At 45.8% G+C, this 25,149-nt stretch overlaps 1 protein-coding gene across 1 annotated transcript in view; it reads left to right on the forward strand.

The window, feature by feature from the left end:
* The window catches only part of GABBR2 (gamma-aminobutyric acid type B receptor subunit 2), a 356,730-nt gene that overhangs the window by 217,180 nt on the left and 114,401 nt on the right, over positions 1–25,149 (forward strand). Inside the window, exon 7 of the mRNA XM_043486441.1 lies at positions 7,737–7,973. Within this exon, the coding sequence (XP_043342376.1) occupies positions 7,737–7,973 (237 nt within the window). The remainder of the gene's footprint in view (positions 1–7,736; positions 7,974–25,149) is intronic.

The raw sequence follows: 25,149 nt of genomic DNA on the forward strand, positions 1-25,149 counted from the left end.
GAATAAAGCCCACTTGGTCATGATTTATGATCTTTCTAATATGCTGTTGGATTCTGTTTGCTAAAATTTTGTTAAGGATTTTTGCATCTATGTTCATCAGTGATATTGGCCTGTAGTTTTCTTTTTTTGTGGCATCTTTGTCTGGTTTTGGAATTAGGGTGATGGTGGCCTCATAGAATGAGTTTGGAAGTTTACCTTCTTCTGCAATTTCTGGAAGAGTTTGAGTAAGATAGGTGTTAGCTCTTCTCTAAATTTTTGGTAGAATTCAGCTGTGAAGCCATCTGGTCCTGAGCTTTTGTTTGCTGGAAAGATTTTGATGACAGTTTCGATTTCCCTTGCTTGTGAATGTCTGTAAGATCTTCTATTTTTCCTGGTTCATTTTGGAAAAGTTTATACTATTCTACAGAATTTGTCCATTTCATCCAAGTTGTCCATTTTATTGGCATAGAGCTGCTGGTAGTAGTCTCTTATGATCCTTTGTATTTCAGTGTTGTCTGTTGTGATCTCTCCATTTTCATTTCTAATTTTGTTAATTTGGTTTTTCTCTCTTTGTTTCTTAATGAGTCTTACTAATGGTTTGTCAATTTTGTTTATTTTTTCAAAAAACCAGCTTTTAGCTTTGTTGATTTTTGCTATGGTCTCTTTAGTTTCTTTTGCATTTATTTCCGCCCTGATTTTTAAGATTTCTTTCCTTCTGCTAACTCTGGGGTTCTTCATTTCTTCCTTCTCTAATTGCTTTAGGTGTAGAGTTAGGTTATTTATTTGGTTTTTTTCTTGTTTCTTGATGTAAAGCCTGTAATGCATGAACCTTCCCCTTAGCACTGCTTTTACAGTGTCCCATAGGTTTTGGGTTGTTGTGTTTTCATTTTCATTCATTTCTATACATATTTTGATTTCTTTTTTGATTTCTTCTATGATTTGTTGGTTATTCAGAAGCGTGTTATTTAGCCTCCATATGTTTGAAGTTTAAACAATTTTTTTCCTGTAATTGAGATCTAATCTTACTGCACTGTGGTCAGAAAAGACTAACCTACTTTCTGCTGTGTCTAATATGCTGTTTCATCCATCTGTTGAGTTCTTAATTTCATTTGCTGTATTAATATTTTAAAATTTTTAGGATTTTGATTTTATTTATTTATTTTTCTTTCTTTGCTCCCTGTTTTCCAGTGATATTCTGTATCTTTTGTCTATTTTCTTGAACAGAAACCTGCTACAATAAAGTCCAGGCCTAATAAATTCAAGATATGAACCACCTGTAGATCTTGCCTATTTTTCTTCTTTCCTTTCTTTCTTCCTTCTTTCCTTCTTTTGTTTTTTTTTTTAAGATTTGATCCTATTACCTGGTATACCTAGTAAGTGTAATTAATTGAATTCAATATGAAAAATTAAAGAAGCTGCAGGTGGCATTATCTTTCTTCAGAGAAGACTTTTCTCCTTGAGCAAGCGGAATAGGGGCAGTTCACTTTATCCAGCCAAGAACTGAGATGGTTCCAGGCTTGGCTTTAGTTTCCATAATATCTGGTCTGTTTTGGTTTGACTTTATTCCTGTCTGTCCTTCAACATTCTAAACTAAAATCCTGGGATGTTTACTGGCCCTGGATTCCAACTGCTGTTCCTAATGTCCTGAGCCTTTGAACATGCCTGCCTGTGTTCTTATCCCCTTGGCCAGCACTTCTCACCTGGCCTCTCATCCCCGTTTCATGCGGCGTGTGCGTGCCTAGTCACTCAGTCACGTCCGACTCTTCGCGAGCCCGTGGACTGTAGCCCGCCAGACTCCTCCGTCCATGGGTATTCTCCGGGCAAGAATTCTGGAGTGGTTTGCCATGCCATCCTCCTTATGCAGTTTCAGTTCAGTTCATTTCAGTCGCTCAGTCGCGTCTGACTCTTTGCGACCCCATGAATGGGAGCACGCCAGGCCTCCCTGTCCATCACCAAATGCAGCTTAGGTATCAGCAAATATCGCAAGTGCAGATGTCAGTGTCCACACTGGTACCCTGTGGTTCCTCTTCCTCTGAGACCTTGGCCTTATGAGCCTTGCCACCCTGATGACCCTGAACTATGGTTTTTTGTCTTCCCATCTCTGAGGCACTGATGAAAACACGGATCCACTGTTTTCTGTTCCTACAACTGGCCTTCCCACTTGCAGATCAACAAATACTGCTGCCTCCAGGGGAAGCAGCAAAGAGTGTTGGACTCTTCTCAAAACATCTCTCTTTCCTCCAGGATCTTGGTTCTTCAAGTCATAGATGTCCTGGTCTCTTTCTGATGCCTTTGGATAGCTATATTTATATTTTATTCTGCTTTCCTTAATGTTCTTCATGGGAGCTTTAGTCTCATATAACCTATTTCGTCATTAGAGTGGATGTCTGACTTGAGACTGTTTTGCTTAAAAGGTGAAGAATATAGCACATTGAGGACAGGGTAAGCGTGTCACTGACTTCGGCTCTTTGAGATATGTTATGGATAAGAGGATGCAGACGTGTTCTTTGCAGCTCCACAGAAAGACATAGCAAGCTGCAGGGAGATAGGTGTAATCTCTGTATCTGGAAGACTGATCTCATAGACGTCAGGCATTCCTCAAGTGGAAGGCTCTCCCTGAAGACGTAGTGACTTTCCCAGCACTGAAAGAGTCTGAGAAAGAGCTCAGAAAACACCTGGAGGTTGCTATTGAGAAAATCCAATAATCAGATTGTAAGAGGGACTTAATCAATGTTAACCAATTTATGTATTCTTAAAGTCTTAAAACAGCTTTTAAAATACAGTTGTCCGAGTTATCCCACAGACACAACAAAACAAAATGTAGGGCCCTGCATTCTCAACAGGCTCCTTGGGTGACCTACAAACTAGACTAGAAGAGCCCATAGACTGTCCCCTAGTGGACCTTCCAAAGGAGACTGTGGTCGCAGCATCCCACAAAGGGTGCTAGAGAGAAACTCTGCTGGCTTTGCCACTCTGCGGGGTTGGGGGTGGCAGTTGGAGATGTGGAGGGAGATGTTTCCCTCTTCTCCTCTCTTCTGTCCGTGAGACTTCCCCTCCCCCAAGAAGCAGGACTCAGCCTGGTTCTGTTGGAATGACAGACCCATAACGTTTAGTCACGGTGTGGGGTAGCTAACTTGTGTGGGCTAGCCTGGGAACCTAACCACTATTTATAACATAATTTCTGTATGAAAATATGTTCCACGTTCCAGCAACTGCCTCTCAAAAATATGTGGGGCACAACCTGTCAGTAATTGGGACTCTTCATGTAAAACTTGTTTTCTCAGAAACTTTTAGCCTCTCAAGATAAACTTGACCTCAGAGCGTGAGTAATCAATCAGTTTTCAGTGTCTGCTTTACAGCGGAAGGAATTCTTCTGCCCTGAATAATTGGAGACCTGCTTTAAGAACAACTATTAGCTTTTCTCAGACAATTGTGAGTGTCTCTTCCTGCTGTCATTGTTTTGCCTGAGGGAGATCGGCGCCAGCTTCACCGGGGAACAGTGATGAATGGTCCCGGACATAGTGTGATAGCAATGACTTCAGCCTGGTGCTTGCAAAGACAGTGAGGATGAGGTCACCTTTCAGGGCTAAGCTACCCGGGTGTCCCACTCCAAGGACTTTACCCACAGAAGTGAGGCACGTTGCCAGTGTTCTCCAAACCCCTTTCCCCTGGCTGATGAACAGTTTTATGAGATAGAAAAATATAGGGATTTATAAGAGGTACACCTAAAAAATATATAGGGGCTTGTGTTGGCCCCAGTATCAAATGAATAAACAGTCTGATCCTGATCCACTCTATTATCTACACACATGAAAATATCGCCAATAAACTATATATCAAAGAAGTTTAAAAACTACACTCATTTACCTCCTGGTGAGGCAATACTCTGTCTGTTTACTGAAGGTCTGACTTCCCCCACCCACAACACCTTTAAGAATGTCACAGAAACCTTCAAGGATGCCCCAGTGGCATGTCCTGGATAGAGAAGAAGTCTCAAAACATCATCTGAATGTACTCATTAGGTTGAACAAACAGGACTCAGAGAGACACCACCAACCCTTGGATGCCTTTGCCTGCATCAGAAAAAGCCTCGCAGCAGCAGTCTTGGAGAGAAGAGTTCAAGAGGCCTCGTTCCTTTGATGCTTAAGCAATTAATTAGATAAATAGACATTCAGGTAAATTTTTAATACTTTAAAAATAGCCAATAGCTGAATTAACAGCCTGAAATAGACCCAAATTTCTTTTTTTCTTCTTCTCTTTCTTTTGGCCACAGCGCACATCTTGTAGGATTTCAGTTCCCCAAGCAGGGATTGAATCCAGGCCCTCTGCAGTGAAAACATGGAATCCTAACCCCTGGACTGCCAAGGAATTCCCCCAAATTACATTTTAAAGTTAAGAAAAATATAGCCAAATAGAAAAATAACAAGGATATGTTGAAACAAAGCTTTAAAAGTTGTGACTCTCAATATAGCAATATGGTATAAAGAGGAAACACGTCTCAGAAGTGAAAGTTGTGCATCAATGTGTGAAAGGAGATCACTCTTAATAGTTAACCAGAGAAATGCAAATTAAAATGAAAAGAGATGTACATTTTTTTGTTAACTTGAGAAACTGACAATGATTTTAAAAATTGAGGGACTTCCCTGGTGGCCCAGTGGTTAGACTCTGCACCTCCACTGCAGGGGCACAGGTTTGATCCCTGGTTGGAGAACCAAGATCCTGCATGCTCAGCAGCTTAAAAGAAAGAAAGAAAAAAAGAAATGCCTACTGTGGTCCAGGATGCAAGGAAATGGGCACTTTCATATGGAGTGGAATTTTAGCTTTTCATGGTTGGGGAGGATAATTTGGCCCTTTAGATGTGTGAATAGCATTGAAGGTTTTTATACCTTTTGCCTCAGCAATTATATATCTGGGAATTTCTTCCGAAAAAATAATTAGCAGTGTGCGTTCAGAAAATTTAGATACAAGGATGCTTTTTTTGCAATCCTGTAATTGGGAAAAATTAGAAAAAGCCTCAATGTCCAATAATTGGAAATTAGCTAAGGAAGTAAAAGTAGGCCATTCACACACGGGAGGGCTGCTACCCGCTATCGGCACAGGCGAAGTCCGGGGTCTCCAGGGCATCGTGGGCGAGCAGCGGTTCCAGGTGGCCAGGTGAGCAAGCACCTGTGCTGTCACTAGCGGTGACTGGAGTTCTTGGGGCAGCAACACGTCCTGGACACACTTCATCTCACCAAGCTGTCACAGCCACCTAGACGGGAGGCTGCAGAGACCTGCAGGAGATGGGACCCCAGCCCCAGGTCACGTTACCAAACCACTGAGCTAACTGGAGGGCAGGTAAGCCTGCTTCCAAATCCTGTGTTCTTACCACTGTGCCAGGCTCCTGCCTGGATCACTCACCAGGAGGAAGCTTCTAGATCACCTGGTCCAACCTCCTCACTTTTCAGATGGAGAAACTGATGCTTAGAAAGGGTATCTGCTGGTATTGTTTTGGGTTCTGTGATCAAGATAACACCCCTGACCCATTGGAGCTTAATTCTTTGGGTAGATGCATTGGAGGAAGTAAAAATTGCAATAGAGAAGATAAAACTAGTGGATAGAGATTGCCTGGCAGGAGGAAGTTGTGGAAAGGGTAGGTCAGGGAAGCATCCCTGAGAGATGACACGTGTTGACGTTTGTGTGCCGAGAATATCAGGCAAGAGCTGGGGTAGAAGCTTCCTGGCAGAGGAGGCATCTAATGCAACAGCCTCGAGTGCAAACAAATTTGGTGTGAGTGAGGGAGACCCAGCAGGTTCAGGGAAGAGAGAAAGCCTCATAATACACTATCTCATGCTCCCTGATAAGAAGTGAGCAGGCAAAGGATGCCTGTGGAGAGAGCCAGCCTCCAGGTGGAGGGGTGCAGTTCCCTATGAGAAGGGGCTTGAGGAGCTGGGCTGGGCTAGAGACGGTGCTGTCTCCTTGAAGAACCCTTGGAATTGAAGAACTTCTGCTGGGTGTTTTGACTGATGAACAAAACAGTGATGGCTGGACATGATGCATTTCCAAAGGAAATCATAAATAGATAAAACCTGAGCTATCCAATAGGAGCCAAAATGTTTTTTTGTGTTTTTTTTTAAAGGTGGTGGATTTGTTGCTGAGATACCATTCGTATTTGGTCAGGCAGATTCCACATTTGGAGGGGCTTGGTTGTACCCAGGCTCTGCTAACAGCTCGAGCCAAGGGTGAGAGACTTGAGATCCAGCCACAGAGTGACCCAGCCTTCAATGGCTCAGCTTCACCACTCTACTCGGATACCAAAACTGGCCTCGAACAACTTGGAGTGGTTTTCAAAAGGCAGTTATGACCTCAAAATTCAAACATATGAGAAGCAGCAAAGATAAAATGAGACAGTCTAGCTATACTCACAGAGACACACACGCTAATGCTGTGTGACCTTGGCCAAGTCGCTAGACCTCTCTGTGTCCCCTGCTGCAGATTGAGACGGCGTGTGTGACCGTCTCCAAGGGGCCTTTTCTGGTATAAACTGACAGTGAGTTCTGGTTTCTGTGTTTGATTTGTCCCCAAGGAGGGTTTATCCAAAGACTAAGCCATGGGCTCTGATGACATTTCTGGCAGAGGAGTCCAGAAGTGATTTGAGAAAAGGCCCATGAAGAGCTGAGGGTAATGGGTTCCCCTGGAGCGGCATTCATTTGGATCTATAAGCCTCAGGGACTAGAGTAAAAAGGCAGTTTCATTACTTTGTGGCCTCAATCAGAATGTTAATATTACCAATGAAATTCTTTTATGAAATCCAGCTCAATGGGAGAAAAAAAAATTTTAATGCGAAGTTATTCGCAGACCCTGCTACATTATGGAAGATGAAAGGGAAGAGCACAATGTAGAGATCAGAAGGGACCTTACCTCTGGACAACTAGGACCGGCCCTGGACCCCATGCTCTAAGAGGACCTCACTCAAGCCCCATGGGGTTCAAACTCCACAAGGCCACAGGGACCTGCCCCCCTGCACTGCGCCCCTCCCAAGCCTGGGCCATACCCTGAATTCCCTGCCCAAGAGCCTGGAGCCACATCCAGGGTCCAAGGAGCCTCTTTAGGGAGGTCTGAGCGTCTGGGTGGTCATGGGACTACTGATGCTAGAAGAAGGTGGACCGAGCTTGACTGGCCTGTGGGGTGGAGTCCAGTGGGAAGAGAAGGGGGTGGGCCCTGGAGCAAAGTTAGCTTCCCCGGTGCTTCTGTGTCCAGACTGAAGCTCTGAGGAGTCAGACTTCTGAATTCAAACCTGGCCTTCCAGCTTGTTAGGAAGGTTTATTTACCCTCCTTTAACCCATTATGACAAAAAGATAGAAAATATTTTATTGAACAGTCTGTTTGTCATCTATAACTTACTATTTAGACATATGGTATACGGGCCTCCACTGTTACTGTAGCTCCAGGCCCAGCTAATGTCAGGAGGAGGCCTGCTCAGGATGCATTTTTCCTTCCACTGGTCTTGGCGGACAGCCAGGGTTCAGATACCAGCTGCCACTCACTTGGTCCTAGGCAAGTTAGCTTTCCTGAGTCAATTTTCTCATCTGCAAATGGGGACAGTAACAGTCCCGGTGTACAAGGTCGTTGTGGGGGTTAGATGCTGTGATGCCCGTTAAGAGCCTGGCACCGTGCCTGGCTGACGATAAGCACTGGGGAGGGTCAGCTCTCAGCACTGCGTGCTTCATGTCCCGGCTGCCTGTAACTTGGTGTTCCCCGGCCTCCTTATTTTCCAGACGCCGCAGCAGTATGAGAGAGAATACAACAACAAGCGGTCAGGGGTAGGACCCAGCAAGTTCCACGGGTACGCCTACGATGGCATCTGGGTCATCGCCAAGACGCTTCAGAGGGCCATGGAGACGCTGCACGCCAGCAGCCGGCACCAGCGGATCCAGGACTTCAACTACACAGACCACACACTGGGCAAGATCATCCTCAATGCCATGAACGAGACCAACTTCTTCGGGGTCACGGTCAGTCCCAGGCCCCCGGGCTCTGCTTTCCTTAGCGCCTCTTGGAGACGTCCTGGGCAAGAGGCACTGTGTTACAGGCCCTCTGATATATGGTTCATTTTCTCGCTTGTTGAAATAACTTCCTGTGGGCTCTGGGATTGCAAGGCTGCTGAAACGGGCATGGCCAGTAACACTCCTCGATGTGTTGGGAAACTGCCTCTCTATGTAACTCGAGGATTGGAAAGGCCATAGTGAGGTGACACAGAGCAGGTGGAACCCACCAGCTGGCGGGGTGGGGGTGAGCCAACAGAAGCTCTAGATCCAGAGTCAGATTCAAATCCTGGGCATTCACTTTCACGTTATGGTCTTCAGACTACAGGGTTTTTTTAGCCCCCAAATGGGAATAATACCTACCTGGCAAGGCAGTCATAAACATTAGCTGTTACAGATTAAAAACTGCCCTAGCAGTTGCTTGAGCAAGCTACTTGTTCTGAGTTTCAAGATTCTTGAAATAGCTGGCAAATGGGAATAATAATGACTGGCTTGCAGAGAAGTCAGGAAAATTGGCAATGATGAGAATCACTATTTATTGAATGCTTATGATGTGCTAGGTATGTGCTAAGCATTTATGTAGATTAGCTTGATGGTGTATGCCCAGTGCTAGGCACATGTAGACACGGAGGAAATGCTAGTGGTCATTGTAGTTAATAATTGTCTCACTGCATCTGTGTGCCATCCCTAGGAAGTGGGTGCTGTTACCACCCCTGATAAAGCTGAGGAGCCTGGAGCTTGGAACATTTAAGTACCACAGCAGCTAATCGGAGGTAGAGTTAGGATTTGAACCTGGGTCTAGCTCTTAATAGCTGCATCACACTACCTTCTGGTCATGAACATAAATGGTCGTCATTTATGTCTCATGATGATGTATTTGTCACTGACTGTGCTCCCAGAAAATTAGGGAAATTTGCCTAAAGAATAGTTTGAAATGGCTAAAGTGCTGCCCATTGTTCTAATTTAAAAAGGCATTTGGAGAATCAGTCTTTCTTGGGAGTATATGAGATGAGCTGACTGGGGTATTTCTTACATGTCCATGTTCCTCTCTGCGTGCACTCAGGCTTGGGCGGTTGGTCTGACAGGCCAGAACTTGTGCAGGTGCTGGGGGTAGACTATGGTGTGGACTGCAAGGTAAGGTGGACTCCTTGTCCTGGAGTCTGTGGTCCAGATGCAGGGGTGAGACCTGGACTCAAATGACATTAAGAGGTTGAAAGTGCTCCGCACCATGGGAGAGACTGTGTGAGCCTAGGCGCATTTCTGTGACCTTTAACAAAGAGTCCTGGAAGACTTTGGAAGTGGAATCTTTTGGGTTGTGCCTTAGACCTGCAGACAGGGAGCTGGTGGTCCCGCCGGATGGAGTGTGGTGGGGTGCATGTACTTTGTTGGGAATATTGAAAGGGAGGGTGGTGAGGCTGGGAGGGTGAGCTGGGGCACAGCTCTGTAGGGAAAGCTAAGGAGGCTGGCCTTGTCTTACAGGCCAACAATTTTCCAAGTGTGCCTTGACCAGCAGCACCAGCATCTCCTAGGAGCTGGTTAGAAATGCAAATTCTTGAGCCTAACCCCAGACCCACTGGATCAGAATCTCAGGGTTGGGGCACAGCCATCACAGACCCCCTAATGCACAGTAGAGTTTAGAACCACTGCTCTGGGCATTGGGGAACATTGAGGTTTGCTGAAAAGAAGGAGAGTTCCAAGTTCCTAAATGGAGCCCCTCTCGACCTGAGACCTGGACATCTGCTCCCACGACTTGGAAGTGAAGGCTCTTGTTAGTTACCGGTAAAGGTCGTGTCCGCAGGGCAGCCTGGACGCAGACTGAAAACTTTAACAACTTTCCTCAGCCCCGTGGTTTCAAAAAGTTCTTTTTTTTCATCCTTAGAACTTATTGTTATCAGATTGTATGTGGTCCCTGGTGTGTAATATAAATTAAAGAGGAGATTCTCAGGTGAATGGAAGAAGAGCCCAGAGCCCTTCCAGATCAGCCCCCTCCACGTCCCACCTCTCCTCTCCTGAAACCTCTCTCTCAGAAAGTCTCCACAGAGCACCAAAGGCCTCAGAAGTCCTTTCTATCCATTGAACAAATTCACAGACAGGGTCTTAGAGAAGGGTGGAATTCACCAGGGGTCCCACTAGTAGCATTGTGGCGAAGCTGTCTCAAAATACGGGTCCACTTTTTCAGGCCATCTTGTCATGCTTTATTTCCCATTTAATAGAATGAATTTGTGGTATCCCAAGTTGAAGCGGCTGGATAGAGAGCTACAGAATCTAGGAAACCTCTCCTAATCCTGGAATGCAGCATTTTGTCTAGATGCCTGATGTAGCTTAGGTGGAGATCATTTATAACTACTCCTAAATGCTGCCAAATAATACACGATCCCTGCTTGAGGCTGCCTGAAAGGTTTTACACGGCTTGAAGATGAGTTTCTTTTTGATGGGACATTCCTTGATGCATATTTATGCCTGGTCTCATTTGTGACTCACGATTCGGCGAATGTCAGAACTGAAAGCGATCTTAGAGATCCTCAAATTCAGCCCCCTCGGGTCATGGGTGAGTATGTGAGGTACGGCCGGGGAGTTTCAAAGTCACACAGAAAGAAGGTTCGATTGAGACAGGACAGTAGCTCAGATGGGCCTGCCATTACCACCCTGGTGCTATCTCTCTCCTCTTTATACAAATCTTCCATTAGTTGAGGGAAAGAGTGCAGTAGTGAAACAGGTCTTCAGGTGTTTTTTCCCCTTCCTCATTCCCTTCGTCACATATTAATATGTGCTTGTCGCTGGGCTCGAGACAGATTTCATTAAAATTGTCTTCTGATCAGAGAAAAAAGACCGACTTCTGACAAAATAAAAAGTGTCCCTGTGGTCCAAGGAGACCGCAGAAGGCCAAGTTCAGACATAAATAAAGAGTCGGAAAGGAAAGGAACAGGAGGTAGGAATAAATTGAAGCGTTTTCTATTTGCTGAAGGGTTTTTATTATACAGCACACACGGTCTCCGTTTTTCCGTTCTCAGACAGTCACTTTATTCTGGGTCACCCTCATTCAGCGTGTTTACTATACGGAAAATCGTTTAAACACATTAAATTAATTGTATCCGTGACTCGATTTCAATTGATTCAGTATGCATTCTCGCCTGGGAGCCAGGCCTGTGGCTGCCAGCTGGTGTGTTACAGAGATTTCTTCGGGCACCCCAGGTCGGGACTCTGGCTTGGTCTGGGGCCCTCGTCTCTTTAATTTTCTTAAGCGCTCTCCTCCCAGCCGCCTTCCTCTGAGAACACTGGCGGACAGGACCCGTGTCCCCAGCCGCCCCGATGGTCCGGGCGCCTGCTCCCCTGACTCCCTGAGCCCACAGGGCTGCTGGCCCTGCCATTACCTCTCTCTGGGCTGCGAATCTCAGAATGCTTTCTCACCTGGAAACCCTTCTTCTAACAAACACCGGATAAAACTCAGGCTTCAACTGGCTGTTAGGTCTCAAAAGCCCAGAGTATTCTGAGAATCCCAGTCAGCAGAGTTCCTCTAGGGCAGCAATTCATAAACTTCTATACACAGGTGGGAATCTCCCAGGGAACTTCGTTAAAAATGCACATTTCCTAGCCCTGCCTCAGAACTTCTGATCCAGTGGCTTTGCAGCAGCGCCAAAAAATTCCCATTATTAACAGGTAGTCCTGGTGAGTCTCAAATAGCGACGCTGAGAATTGCTTGGGGCTCTGTCAGATGTATTTGTTCCTCCATTCATTCACTCCTTAGCAGATCCTGTGCTGGGTGCTAGGAGCTGGGAGCACAAAGAAGAAGGATGTGGTCGGTGGGTTCCCTACCCCGTGGTAGAGAGATGGTAGATAACAATTGCCAGTCACTGTCCAAGGTCAGCCCAGACCCTTGGAGCAGGGACTCCATTCTGCTTATGAGAGTGAAAACCAGGAAGCTGTCCTGGATTTTCCCGCAGTTCAGTGAGCAAAACTCCATGTGTGGGTAACCGCAGGTGCCTGGGCTGTGAGTTCTCCTTCTGCCACGCCCTGGGGAGTGAGGGTGCAATGCCAAGTTCCCTCCTCCCTAGCACTCAGGCCATACACTGTGGCTTAGTAGACTCCTCCAAGAAGGCTTTTCTACCAAAGAGGCGCTGAATTCATCAACAAGCTGATATCCATAGCCCTTCAAAGGCTACTTGGGAATGTGTGCTGAGTTTACAGGTGAAAAAACCAAAGCTTAAATTTTTGGGGGGTGATCATGTTTTAATTCCTCCCAGTTTCCAGTCTCTTTCCCCAAAAAGGATGATGTTCCAGCCCTCAAAATGGACACATCCTTTGGGTGTGTCAGACCAAGATAGGAGGGCTCTAACCAGCAGTGTCCGTCCTTTAGTGAATGTTTCTTCTGGTTTGTCTTTTGAAACGACACCATATTTATTTTGTGGTGCCTTTGACAAAGGTTAAATTCATAGAATCTCATTATATCCTATTGTGTGCACCAGATTCTCTAGGAGGTCACTGAGAGCCTTTACCCCAGGCTTGGGTCAGGGCTGTGAGGCTTACCAGAGCACTTGGGCACAGAGAAATTGAAAGGGGCTCTTGGGAATATTTTTGACCGTGAGAAGGGGGCCCATTCTTTCTAAACTATTTCCTGTGATCACCTCCTCACTCCCTGTGGGTGGATCTCATGTAGAAGCGATCACAGCTGCAAAGAGGGTGACCCATGAGTTCCTCCAGATATAATAATAGACCAAATCTTCATCCTTCGCCCAGACTCTCTCAAACAGCTGCGGGCCTAGACATCTCAATTTAACATCTTGGGAGAGGCCTGCAGCCTTAAGTTCATGCAGTCATCTCTGATGGCTGTTATCACTAATTGATCTCACCAAGAAGGTTATGAAGACAGCAGGTGGCAGTTTGCAGAGTTCATTGATCTGTTTGTGTTTGTTGCTGAAGAATGGGAATCCAGCCTTCACCGGTGTGCCCCTTAAACTTCAAGTTTTTAATTGAGATTTTAAAAAAATTATCTCTGCTGCTGCTGCTAAGTCGCTTCAGTCGTGTCCGACTCTGTGCGACCCCATAGAAGGCAGCCAACCAGGCTCCTCTGTCCATGGGATTCTTATCTCTACTAAGACTCAAATACTGCCCCCATCCCCAATCAATATTTTGCCTGAAAAGAGGACATCCTAGAGGAAGCTGTTTGGCTGGGATCCCAATCACTAACTAAGTTCTTGGAATCAGGTCATTAGAGGAAGCTAACCAGCTCCTCGTCCCAGGAAAATGACGCACTGTTGACTGAAGCCTCATTTATTTCATTCCCACTGTTGCCTGGCCACGCTGTGACCCTGAAGCTGATTTTTTTATCAAACAGGAAACTTTACGCTACACACACACACACACACACACACACACACACACACGGATGAATTAAATGCCATGTTGTTCAAGTCTGCCTATCTCTCCTGCCTCTCTGATCTTTGGGGTCCTGGTTTTATTCTCCAATACAGAAGCTTCCCACCAGTGACCCATTTGTGCCTTATATTTGATATCATCATTTTGCCTATAGTTTTTTTTTTTTAGGTTGAATTTGAGTGAGACAAGAACTGGAATACTATAGGAACTCCACCCAGAAGTAGAGAAAACCCTACCGACTTAGGATTTGACCCCTTTGGGGGCTGGTCATTCAACCAGTCATGACTCCATCCCCTGGACTCTCCTGATCCCACCTGTTTGGATTTTATCCTCGAAGCAGTCCCTCGAGAGCTTGTCAGAAACTCTGCCGTGGTCCAAGTGTGATGTGCCAACTGCGCGTCCCAGAAAACGGGGCTTGTCCCAGTGACCTCGTACTAGTTCCCGACGTCACTCTCTGCTTTCTGTTCTAAGGTCTCCCTTCATGAGTGTTTCTGGCTGTTGCCCAGGATCAACAGCAAACCCTTGCAGAACCTCCCCTGCACCCCGCTTGTCTCCACCCTGTCCCAGACCCAAGCAGTTCCACTGAAACTGCATTATCCACAAACTTAACATGGGCGCTGGTTTGGGAACCTAATCTCTCTCCCTTTATTCCCTGGCTAAGCAGCCTACCCTCAAACTCACATAAAATGCACCATTTCCCAGGGCATGGCAGTGATGAACTGTAACAGGAAATGAAGATTTGAAAAGTCAGGCAAAAGGAGGCCACAGTTCAGTCCAGCTCTTAGGGCTGTGTGACCTCAGGAAAATTGCTTACCTATCTGTGCCTCGGTTCCCTCATCTATGTAGGGAAATACAACCTACTTCATAGGGTTGATGTGAGAAGTAACAATGGTGTTCAGTACCCAGTAGTATCATCATCATGACTATTATTATTATCCCCAAGTTATTATGATGATTTTTCAAAGCCCAGTTTATGCAGGTCTAAATCAAGGAATATTCAGAATCAAGTCTCACAATCATTCTCTCTGAAGTGCCAGTCTGTTTCACGTATTTAATTCTCATTTAATTCTCTCAACACACCTGTGAACTCGTATAAGGCTGTCGGGGCACGTTCGCGTTCTCTACCTGCTGCCTCCATGCAGGCTGGGGATTTGATTGTCACCGTGCAGGTGGAAGGCATCTGCCCAGTCCCCGTCCCTCCCTGTAGCCGAGCCCCATGGCACTGAGGGTCCCGCAGCCCTAAGAATCTTCACTCCGTCTCGTTCCCAGAAGCGCTGCTGGGGCCCCCGCCAGAGCCCCGCCCTTTCAGGAGTTAGCTGAGGGTTGCCCGTCCCGCGGCTGTGCGGGTGCCCCGCCAGGTCCCACGCGGATGGAGCCTCCCAGCCTGGAGGTGCCTGGGCCTCACCCCCCAGCCCCCCGCAGCCCGCAGCCGTGGCTGGCTGGTGTGACGCCGGCGCCTTTCACCTCCAGGGGCTCCCGGGAGGATCGGGCGGAGAGTTGCCTCACTCGGAAACACGTCCCACAGAGCTTGGCCTCCCAACTCTTCCTCTCCCCCTACAGGTTTCTCCCAAGAACACGCATTTAATCTATGCCTTGCACATGATTCCCTGTCCTAGGCTCTACTTCCAGGGGACCCCATCTGAGACATATAGGTGTCTGTGTGGGAATCTTAAGCATTTTAAAGAGGGAATGTTTACTGTAAGCTAATTATTAACTGTGCATTAAGTTTAGCATGAAGTCTCTCCCATCTCCTCCCCTACACCAGGTAGCCAGTTCCAGACTCCTCTCCCTTATAGTCCATTGCACCCGGCTCCTATCCCTGCCTCTTGCAGTCTGCCTGTGGGAAAGCTGTATTCATATTCTCCAGTGAATTGGCAGCTCCCAGACTTGTGGCAGCCACAGTTTTCACCCCTCCGGTCCCCACAGTACTTTGCCTAGCACTTACACCTGGAGGAAGCTCAGTAAACACTGGTAACCTTGAGTTAACTTCTTGGGATTGAATCCACACACGATGGAGAAATTCGGTCACACTCCCCTACTCTGCTGCCTTCCAGGCTGCTATAAACGAAAGACTTTTGCTATCCAGTAAATAATCAGAACTGACAACAGAAGTTTTAACAGGGTCTATCGTTCTTGAATCTGCTGATGGCGATTCCCAAATTACTGCCGTGACAGCTGGTGTCACTGTCTCACGCAGGTTGTGGAAATCTCCCTGACCCAGGTATGTGTGGGGGTGGGCGTGAGGGGCTCTCACTCCTTCCTCTGTGAGGCAGGAGAGAAACCCAGCCTTTACCCCGCCCCGAGTCTTCCCCATCAGCATCTCGCTAGGACTCAAGTCCCAGAGCCTGAGGAGGGAGGGGCTGGCTCTTGGGCCCCCTGTAACTTCAGACTGTCAGGAGCATTTCCTGGAGGTAATTAATTGCTAGTAATAAACAGCAACTGTAACAATAACCCTCGATGTGACTGCCGTGTGCAGAGGGTACATTTATAGTCTCTGTCTTCTTCTTTCCTCAATACAATTACATTTATTAATGTCACGCTAATAATAGCTCTCCATTAATGAGATCCTGCTGCATCCCAGGCAGCATCTTGAGCACCGTACACATGTTGTTGAACGTGATGTTTAAGACGGCCACCCGGCAGGGGGTGTGCAATTTCCAGTGCCGGGAATGCTCCTCCCAGTGAGCTGCCTCTGCCTCTTTGACCGATGTCGCGTCTTTGTCCACACATCCACACGTGCTTCCCTGGCACCCTATTCAAAATTGCAGTCCCATCCCTTTCGTTCTTCTTCACAATAGTTACCTGACTTGATGTGCGCTCTTTTTTTCTTCTTCATTGTCTGCTTCATTTTCTGCCATATCGCTGAGACTTAGAACTGGGTACCTAGGACGTAGTAGATGCCTACTAAATATCTATTAAATGAGTGAATGATTTAGCTAATTAGCAACCATATCATTATTAAAAAAAAAAAAAAAAAGGCTGAGCAGGCTGAGCAAAGATAAATGATTTGCTGAGCATCCGACAAATAGCCAGTGTCACTGCATTCAAAGCTGACCAGTCTGGCTGACTCAGAAGCCCATGTTCTTAACCATTTAGGTGTTCTATTAACTCAACTAGCATTTCCAGCACACCCTATCAGCCAGGCCTGGGCCAGGCAGGAAGAGTAAGATAAAAGGCTTGCCCGGCAAGGAACTCACTGTCCAAACAGCCACATTAGATGCTCGGGAAGGAGAGCAGGAACCGCTCTCCCCGTGTTAGTAGGAGAGGATGTTGAGGTCCCCCCTCTGCACTGGTTCATCTGTGTGTCCACCTGGCCCTCCCCGTTGGACAGTGAGTCTCTGAGCCCCTCCTGGCCCCGGGGCCTGTAATCCTCTCTATCCCTGTGTAACACTGGCTCTTACTCCATGAAACACGTTTGCTGACTGAATGAATTAGGAAATTGTGTCTCAGCAAGGCAAAGTAGCTGTGCTTGGGTCCCACGGTGCATTGCTAGGGAGCCTGTCTCAGATCCACATCCCAAGGCTTCTGATTCTAAATGCAAGTGTCTCCAGATCTGTTCTTGGGTACTGCCTGGCTGCTCTCCCCCCATTTATTTAAACACAATTACAAATGACTGCAGATAATGTACAGCGCAGGGAAGAAGCCTACTCCTTCTGCCGTCAGATAAATTTGAAAGATCAAAATAATGTGGTTTAGCAATTTGTTTGAATTGATACCTAGCCTTCCAGAGCTTGAAGGTTTGACTTCCTCAAGTCAGGGCAAAAATAGCTGTTTCCTTGTGAAAAGCAGTGTGGGGGAGTGCCCCGTCTTATGAGAACTTTGGCAGAAGCCCTGTGTGTGAATTCGGTTCAGGTCCCTGCAAGAAGCAGAGGTTCAGTGATGTGGTGGCTGTGCTGACCTTGCTGTGATAACTGATGTCATGATGATGGGAACGGCTAACAGTGCTGCCTGCTCACTGTGTGCTGGGTAACCTGCTGGGCCCTTAAATGTCGTGTCTCATTTCGTTCTCATAATAACCCCTGTTAGGAGCTTGGAAGAAGAGCTATGACACACCTAGACAGTGTATTAAAAAGCAGAAACATCACTTTGCTGACAAAGGTGTATAGTCAAAGCTATGGGTTTCCCAGTAGTCATGTATGGATGTGAGAGTTGGACCACTTTCACAAACAAGGCTGAGAGTAAAGAATTGATGCTTTCAAACTGTGGTGCTGGAGAAGACTCTTGAGAGTCCCTTGGACAGCAAGGAGATCAAACCAATCAATCCTAAAGGAAATCAACCCTGAATATTCATTGGAAGAACTGATCCTGAAGCTGAATCTCCAATATTTTGGCCACCTGATGCAAAGAGCTGGCTCTTTGGAAAAGACCCTGATGCTGGGAAAGATTGAGGGCAAGAGGAGAAGGGGGTGACAGAAAATGAGATGGTTGGATGGCATCCCTGACTCAATGGACCTCAGTTTGAGTAAACTCTGGGAGATAGTGAAGGACAGGGAAGCATCATGTACTGCAGTCCATGGGGGTCATAAAGGGTTGGACACAACTTAGCGACTGAAGAACAACAAAAATCCATGTGTTGAACTCTAAATGAAAAGTACCTCAGAATGTGACCTCTTTGGGAAATCAGGTCCTTACAGATGTAATTAGTCAAGATGAGGTCATAGTGCAGTAGGATAATCCAGTGCAAATAGTGTCCTTATAGAAAGAGGAAATTTGGAGACAGACATACCCACGGGGAAGAACCCCACGAGAAGATGGAGTCCGTAAGCTAAGAAATGCCAACGACTGCCAGCAAGCTACCAGTAGCTGGGGAGCTGATTCTCCCTCACGGCCCTCAAAAGGAACCAGCCCTGCTGACACCCTTGTCTTGGGCCTCTGGAACTGTGAGACAAGAAATTTCTTTTAAATCACCCAGTCTGGGTATTTTGTTAAGGCAGGCCTACCAAACTAATATTCGGTACAACCCCACACAGTGGAGATGTTATAGACTGTTATTATCAGCATTTTTCAGGCAAGAAAACAGAGAGGTTAGTTTACCCAGCATCACAAAGCTCATGAGAGAGGAGCTGAGTGGCCGTAATATTGGAGTTTCAGCTTCAGCATCAGTCCTTCCAATGAACATTCAGGACTGATTTCCTTTAGGATGGACTGGTTGGATCTCCTTGCTGTCCAAGAGACTCTCAAGAGTCTTCTCCAACACCACAGTTCAAAAGCATCAATTCTTTGGTGCTCAGCTTTCTGTATAAATAAGAGGCAAGGCTGAAGCCAAGACTCTGGTCCTTCATTTCTAGGTGGGCGATCCTCCTTGATACCCAGCTGCTGCTATCTGGGGGTATGTTCTACAGGTCTCAGTTTGGCCAGATCATCCTAGAAGCAGCAGCTTGCCTTTTACTCACTGCGTCCCTGATTGGGGAGAGGGAGGGAATTTTACTACCCTCTTATTCATATATATTTACATTTATACACACATACATGTTTATTTCTTTTTCTGGTTACTGAAATATCACATTTCCATTACAGAAAATGTAAACAGCACAAGACAAGCACCAAAAAGAAAGCTGAAGTCACCATAACTTCCATTCAGACAGACCTGCGGGGTCCTGGAAGCACTTACACTTCACACTCAGATATCTTTCCTTTTTAATTCTTCCCAACCGTTTGTTCTGATCCCTCACATTATAAAGCTTCTTCTATGGCAGTAGTTCTCAATCTTTTTACCTCATCTCTCCTTTTTTAAAAATTATAACCAAATGTATGTAACATAAAATTTACCATTTTAACCATTTGTAAGTATACAATTCAGTGACCCTGAACATATTCACACTGTTGTGAAACCATCACCACATCCATCTCCAAAATGCTTTCCTCTTTACAAACAGAAATTCTGTGCTCATTGAGCAATAGCTCCCCATTAGGTGTGATCATTTTAAAGCTATGATTTGTTATGGGGATATTTATTAGTTATTTTCAAGTGTTTGTCAAGATATCATAAGTTATTTGCTAAGTCATTTTAAAGGGAAATTATAGTATTTGCAAGCTGTGTCCAACCAAACAGTTATTAACCCAGCAAAAGTTTGCTTGCCTTTCCAATACAGAAACCTAAGAACGTACATTTTAAAATGTTGAGACTATAAATAGTGAGCAAACATTTTAAAGTAAGTAATATAGTTAGACATTAATGGTATCCCCACTATTAAGGGAAATCTTTAGATAAAGATACACCCAGATCCTGTACGGGAAACAAATCTGGAGAGGTCTGTAATACTAACACCCCCCGTGCGTTTCTCTCTGCATCGGATCAGCATGCCCCTCAGTGTGTGTCAAGGGCTGTTAGCCTGTGAGCTTGCTGAGCAGGAGGGACGTCGTCTATGGTCAGGGCAGGACAGCTGACGCAAATTTCAGCTGACAAGCTTTGAACGCTAATGGACGCCCGCTCAGCCTGTGTGTACTTGAGCGGGGGTTACTCACACACACTTGGATGTAACCCCCTGTGCCTGCCAAGCTAATGGCCAGCCCTGTGGGAAAGGGGTGAAAGAAGCTGGAAAGATTCCTTTTCTCATGGAATTGCAATACCGTTTCACCCCCTTTCTTCTTTTTCAGTGGAATTCAAGCTTTCTAAAATTCTTGCTTAAACCAGTGTTTGGTAATGTTATCCTAAAACAATCAAGAAGCCCGTTACCAGCAAAAGGGGTTTATATAGGAGCAGCAAAGAACTGCAGTTGAGGACATGCAGCCATGGCAAACCACATGTAAGTCCAGCTCAGCATGGGAGAGGGAACTCTTATAGAGAAGGGGAAGTCGGAAGTGGCCACTATAAACAAAAGTCCATTGAAGGAAACGGGGAGTTCGGATCATAGTGGCTTTTCATTGGCTGAGTTGTGGCAGTCTCTCGTTGGCAGACCTGTTGCCAGGCAAGGAGAAATCTTCTTTCCTGCTGGTGATAGTAAGCTAGGGTGGCTTCCTGCCAGAGATACAAGGTATGTCTCTTCCTGTTGGGATGTTGAGAGAGTGAATAATATGAGTGATTTGTGTGTGAGAGCTCCCCCTTCTGGCCTCCTGACGACAATTTTTAGTGAAATTTTATTAATTTTCAGTGAGTAGAGACCCGGGGGCTTCCCAGGTGGCTCAGTGGTAAAGAATCTACCTGCCAATGCAGGAGACACAGGTTCGACCCCTGGGTCGGGAAGACCGCCTGCAGAAGGAAGTGGCAACCTACTCCAGTATTCTTGCCTGGGAAATCCCATGGACAGAGGAGCCTGGCCGGCTGCAGTCCATGGGGTCACAAAAGAGTCAGACATGAGGTAGTGACTAAAGGACAATAAAAGAGACCTGGAGTCTAAACAGAGCAATGTAGACTGTGGAGCAGGGAGTGGAGGTGGGGGTAAGTCCAGAAGGGACTGGATGCAGGGAGGTGCCCACTTTTGTCTTCCTTAAGAGGCAATAGTGTGAAATGCTTAAGGGCATGGTCTCTGGAGACAGACTTCCTAGGTTCACATCTCTGAAATGGGATGACACCTTAGTTTGGACGTCCTATAAACAGACTCGGGGACAGAGTCTTAGATGTAGAAGGTTTGTGGAAGAATGAGCTTAGGAAATATACTGTAAGGAAGTGAGGGTGGCAGGATTGGGCAGAGCAAGAAGTTGATCTGAAGTTTGCAGCTGAGGCTACCCCCAATCCTAGAGGAGTTCTGGAGCCGGGATGGCCCTCACCACTGTCCAGAGTGAGGCACGGGGCCTGAGCCTTTGGGTCTTCTTGTCAGTCAGCCACTGGCCATGGCTGGGCCCAGGAGAGATGTGTCCCTAGGTAAGGCAGTTCCCCATGGCAGTGGCCTCTCTGAGACCCTCAATAGGGCCCACCTTAAAGGGTTGTGGGGATTTTTTTTTTTAATTTGATGTGGACGATTTTTAAAGTCTTTATTGAATTTCTGGGTTTTGGGGTTTTTTTTATGTTTTGGTTTTTTGGCCATGAGGCATGTGGGATCTTAGCTCTCCGACTAGGGATCAAACCTGCACCCCCTACATTGGAAGGCGAAGTCTCAACCCCTGGACCACAAGGGAAGTCCTGGGTTTGGGGGATTAAAGAGATTTAGACAGGCAGAATGCCTGGGCCATAGTAAGCCCTAAATTAGCACAAGGATAATGAGCAAGGATCCATTTGGATACCAATGACACACAGTCCTCTAGACCCTCAAGCACCTATAATTAATTTTCCAGGAGATATCGGGGTTAGTGAATCGCCACATCACTGCTTCGGTTGCATTCTTGCAGCTCTTGCTATCTTTGGTAATTCACATTCTCATATTCATAGACACAGCGGCACACACACACACACACACACACACACACACACACACACACACACACACACACACACACACACACACACACACACACACACACACACACACACACACACACTCCTAAAGGTGATTTATGGGTATTCATGTTCATTGCATGTAGAGCGATTTATCAGTCTATTCCACTAGTTTTCAAACTTGTTTTTCAAAGGAGATTTTACATATAAGCCCAATATCATTGTTCCTCATTTAACATCTACATTAACATTAAAATTATACTTAATGTTACTTTATCTTTTTCAAATTTGCTCTTTGGAAGACTTTGTGAACCATTCTTTTCTGTTTAAAACTCAGCAAACACATTTCTTCAGGAGTAAAGATGAAGCAAAGGCTTAAGGGGGAATCTGGCCCAGACCATCGTTTCAGCCCAGCCTGGTCAGGCCCCTGAGAAGGACTCAAGGCTGCCTGCCTTGGTGGCAGGTCCCTTGACGGTGCCTCGGAGGTGGCGGAGGGGATGGTCTTAGCTGGTACCCAAGCCTCCACTCTTTTAAAAAAAAACATTTGGTATAATTGATTGACAATATTAGTTTCAAGTGTACAATATAGTGATTCAATATTTTTACAGATCATGCTCATTTAAAATTATTATATATAAAATAATGGCTGTATTTCCCTGTATTATACAATGTATCCTAATATCTCAATTACTTTGTATATATTAGTTTCTACCTCTTAATCCCCTGCCTTTTTCTTGCTTCTCCCTGCTTCCTTTTTCCCACTTCTAACCACTTGCTTATTCTCTGTATCTGTGAGTCTGCTTCTGTTTTGTTATATTCATTCGTTTTATTTTCTAGATTCCACATATAAGTAACAACACAGTGTATTTGTCTTACTTATTTCACTGAGCATAATGCCCTCTGGATACCTCCATGTTGTTGCAGATGGTAGAATTTCTTTTTTTAATGGATGAGTAATAATATTCCATTGTGTGTGTATGTATATATGTGCATGTATATATATATATGCATATATGTTTGTATATATATGTATATATCACACTTTCTTTATCCATTTGTCTGTTGATGATCACTTAGGTTGCTTCCATATCTATCTTGGCTATTGCAAATAATGCTGCTATGAACACTGGGGTGCATGTATATTTTTGGATCACTGTTTTCATTTTCTTATGGTATGTACCCAGCCATGGAATTGCTCAATCATATGGTAATTTTTCTATTTTTAGTTTTCTGAGGACCTATACTCTATTTTAATAGCTCTGTTTGATTTTAATGTGTACTGTAAAAGCGTAGCTGGTATTTAAGGTAGTGAGATATGTTTTCTTTTTCTCTTTTGGTTTTTTTTTTAAAAGGCAGGTAGTTAATAAAAGCACAGATGGCTGATAATTGTGAAGGTGGAACATGTATGATGCTTTATCCTCACTTTGTCTTGAAAAGCACTATGGTCATCCTTTTAAAAGGTTAAGAAATGAACCTTGAAAGAGTAGGAAAGAATGAGAGACAGAGCAACTGAGAGACGGGCCAGCAGCTTAGCTTTGTTTCCCTCAGCCAGCGTGTGCAGTTATCCAAGCAGCAAATGGTGCTGTCCTTGTACACACGAGTTTTTGGTGGTAGGGTTCATAGCCTCTTTTGTTTGATCCCCTTTCACCACATCTGTGTGGTATTAGTAGTAAAATGGGTTTGTTCAGGGGGTGGGTGTCCACTCAACAGGCACGAGCCAAGCTCTTCAGGTGGAGCTGCCTGTGGTGGCCGTGGAAACACGGCCCTTGAACCCACGCAGCGCGGAGTGGAAATCCTCACGTCACTCCTTGCTGCGCCATTGTTCTGACTCCCAGGCAGTTGGCTAGCTTTCCAGCAGAGGCTTCTGCTACCCGCTCCTAGAGGGCGCGGTCTGTCTGAGGTTCACCTCTCTGTTCTCAGGTCCACAGCTTGGCCTGTATCTGAGTTCCAGCTGACAGTAAAGGAACAAATACATCGGAGATATTTTTTTTTTCCATCGGAGATATTTTTATGACCACTCCTGTCTCCAGCCTCTTTCAGCATCTCCTCAGGGCTTAGTGCATAGTAGGTATACAGGAAAGACTGGCTAGCCAGTTGGACGGGCGAGAGGACTGGGCAGATGAGCAGGTAGTTGGATGGCCAAGTGAATAAGTGAGTGGATGGATGGATATGTGGGTAGGTGAATGGGTGTAGATGAATGGGTGCGGGAGAAAGAGGGAGCAAGATCAGTAGATGGATTAATGGACGAATGTGTAGGTGACTGAATGAAGAGACATGTGGGTAGGTGGACAGATGGATTGATAAATGGGTAGGTGATAGGTAGGTAGATGAGCAGGTGGGTGGATAGACACAGATGAATGAGTGGATAAGTTGGTGGGTGGATAGGTGGGTGAGAAGGAGTGAATGAGTGAATATCAGACTTAGAAGAGGCATTGGCAGTTCATATGTGTCTGCTTCATTCTAATCAAAGCACATTTTTTTCCGGGAGGATCTTCAGAGGTGATAACCCTGACGTCTTGACTCCTTTCCTGTACAAGTCCTGACCTCTCTAGAAAGTGTATGCCACGTTTTCTGATGTGAGGTCCCACTTGTCATGGGACTCACACAGAAATCCATGTTTCATCTCAGGCCTTTATTCTTCCCTCACACTTCACCCTTTCGGGGACTGGGCCTCATTAAAATCTGTCCTCTACCCAGTTACTCTTTGAGGAAGCTCCTTGTTAGGGCATTTCTGCTGTGAAATGTATCACACCAAACCCATGTGAGCGCCAGCCTGAATGCTAAAGACTGTTATTAGCAGACTTAGCCTAGAGATGTTTCAGAGTTGTCAGTTCTGATGTTCATAGGATTATATTTTCAAACATCATCACACATCCTCTATGACAGACTTGATTACTGTGATGAACTAGTTTTCTTCCTTTGAGAGATGTTTCAGTTGCAAAAATGATTCTGAAAGCATTTGAGAGAAATGCCAGGCAAAACTGAAGTGACACTCCTTTGGGTATGTGTTTAGCTGGCTGGGAGAGGAAGCTAGCAGTGGCAGAACAAGCGCTAGACATCCAGTCCCTGGACCTAGGTTTGCATGCTGTCCCCTCCACCTTACCAGTGGTAACCTCAAAAAAGTCTCAGATATTTACATAAAGGTTGGAGGGCTATTCCTGGAAAAAGGAAAAAATCAATGCAAAGGCCTTGAGGTGGGGGCACCTTTGAGAAAGCAACAGAAAGCCCATGTAACTGGAGCTGAGGGTGGGATGGGACGAGCCTGGGTGTGGGGGAGATGAGTAGGTGGAGGACAGGTCATGTCGTGCCTGTTATCCCAAGATCAGCAGGAACCTGGTTGCTCTTCTCAAGAAGCTTCCCCTGGCTGCAGTGGGGAGGAACAGTGGAGAAGGAGGCAAGAGCAACTGCAGGGATGAGGTGCCAACCACGGCAGTGGAGGGCACAGAGAGGCGGTGGGTGCGA

The sequence above is a fragment of the Cervus canadensis genome, chromosome 14 (assembly GCF_019320065.1).
Source record: "Cervus canadensis isolate Bull #8, Minnesota chromosome 14, ASM1932006v1, whole genome shotgun sequence".
In the NCBI taxonomy this organism is placed as follows: domain Eukaryota; kingdom Metazoa; phylum Chordata; class Mammalia; order Artiodactyla; family Cervidae; genus Cervus; species Cervus canadensis.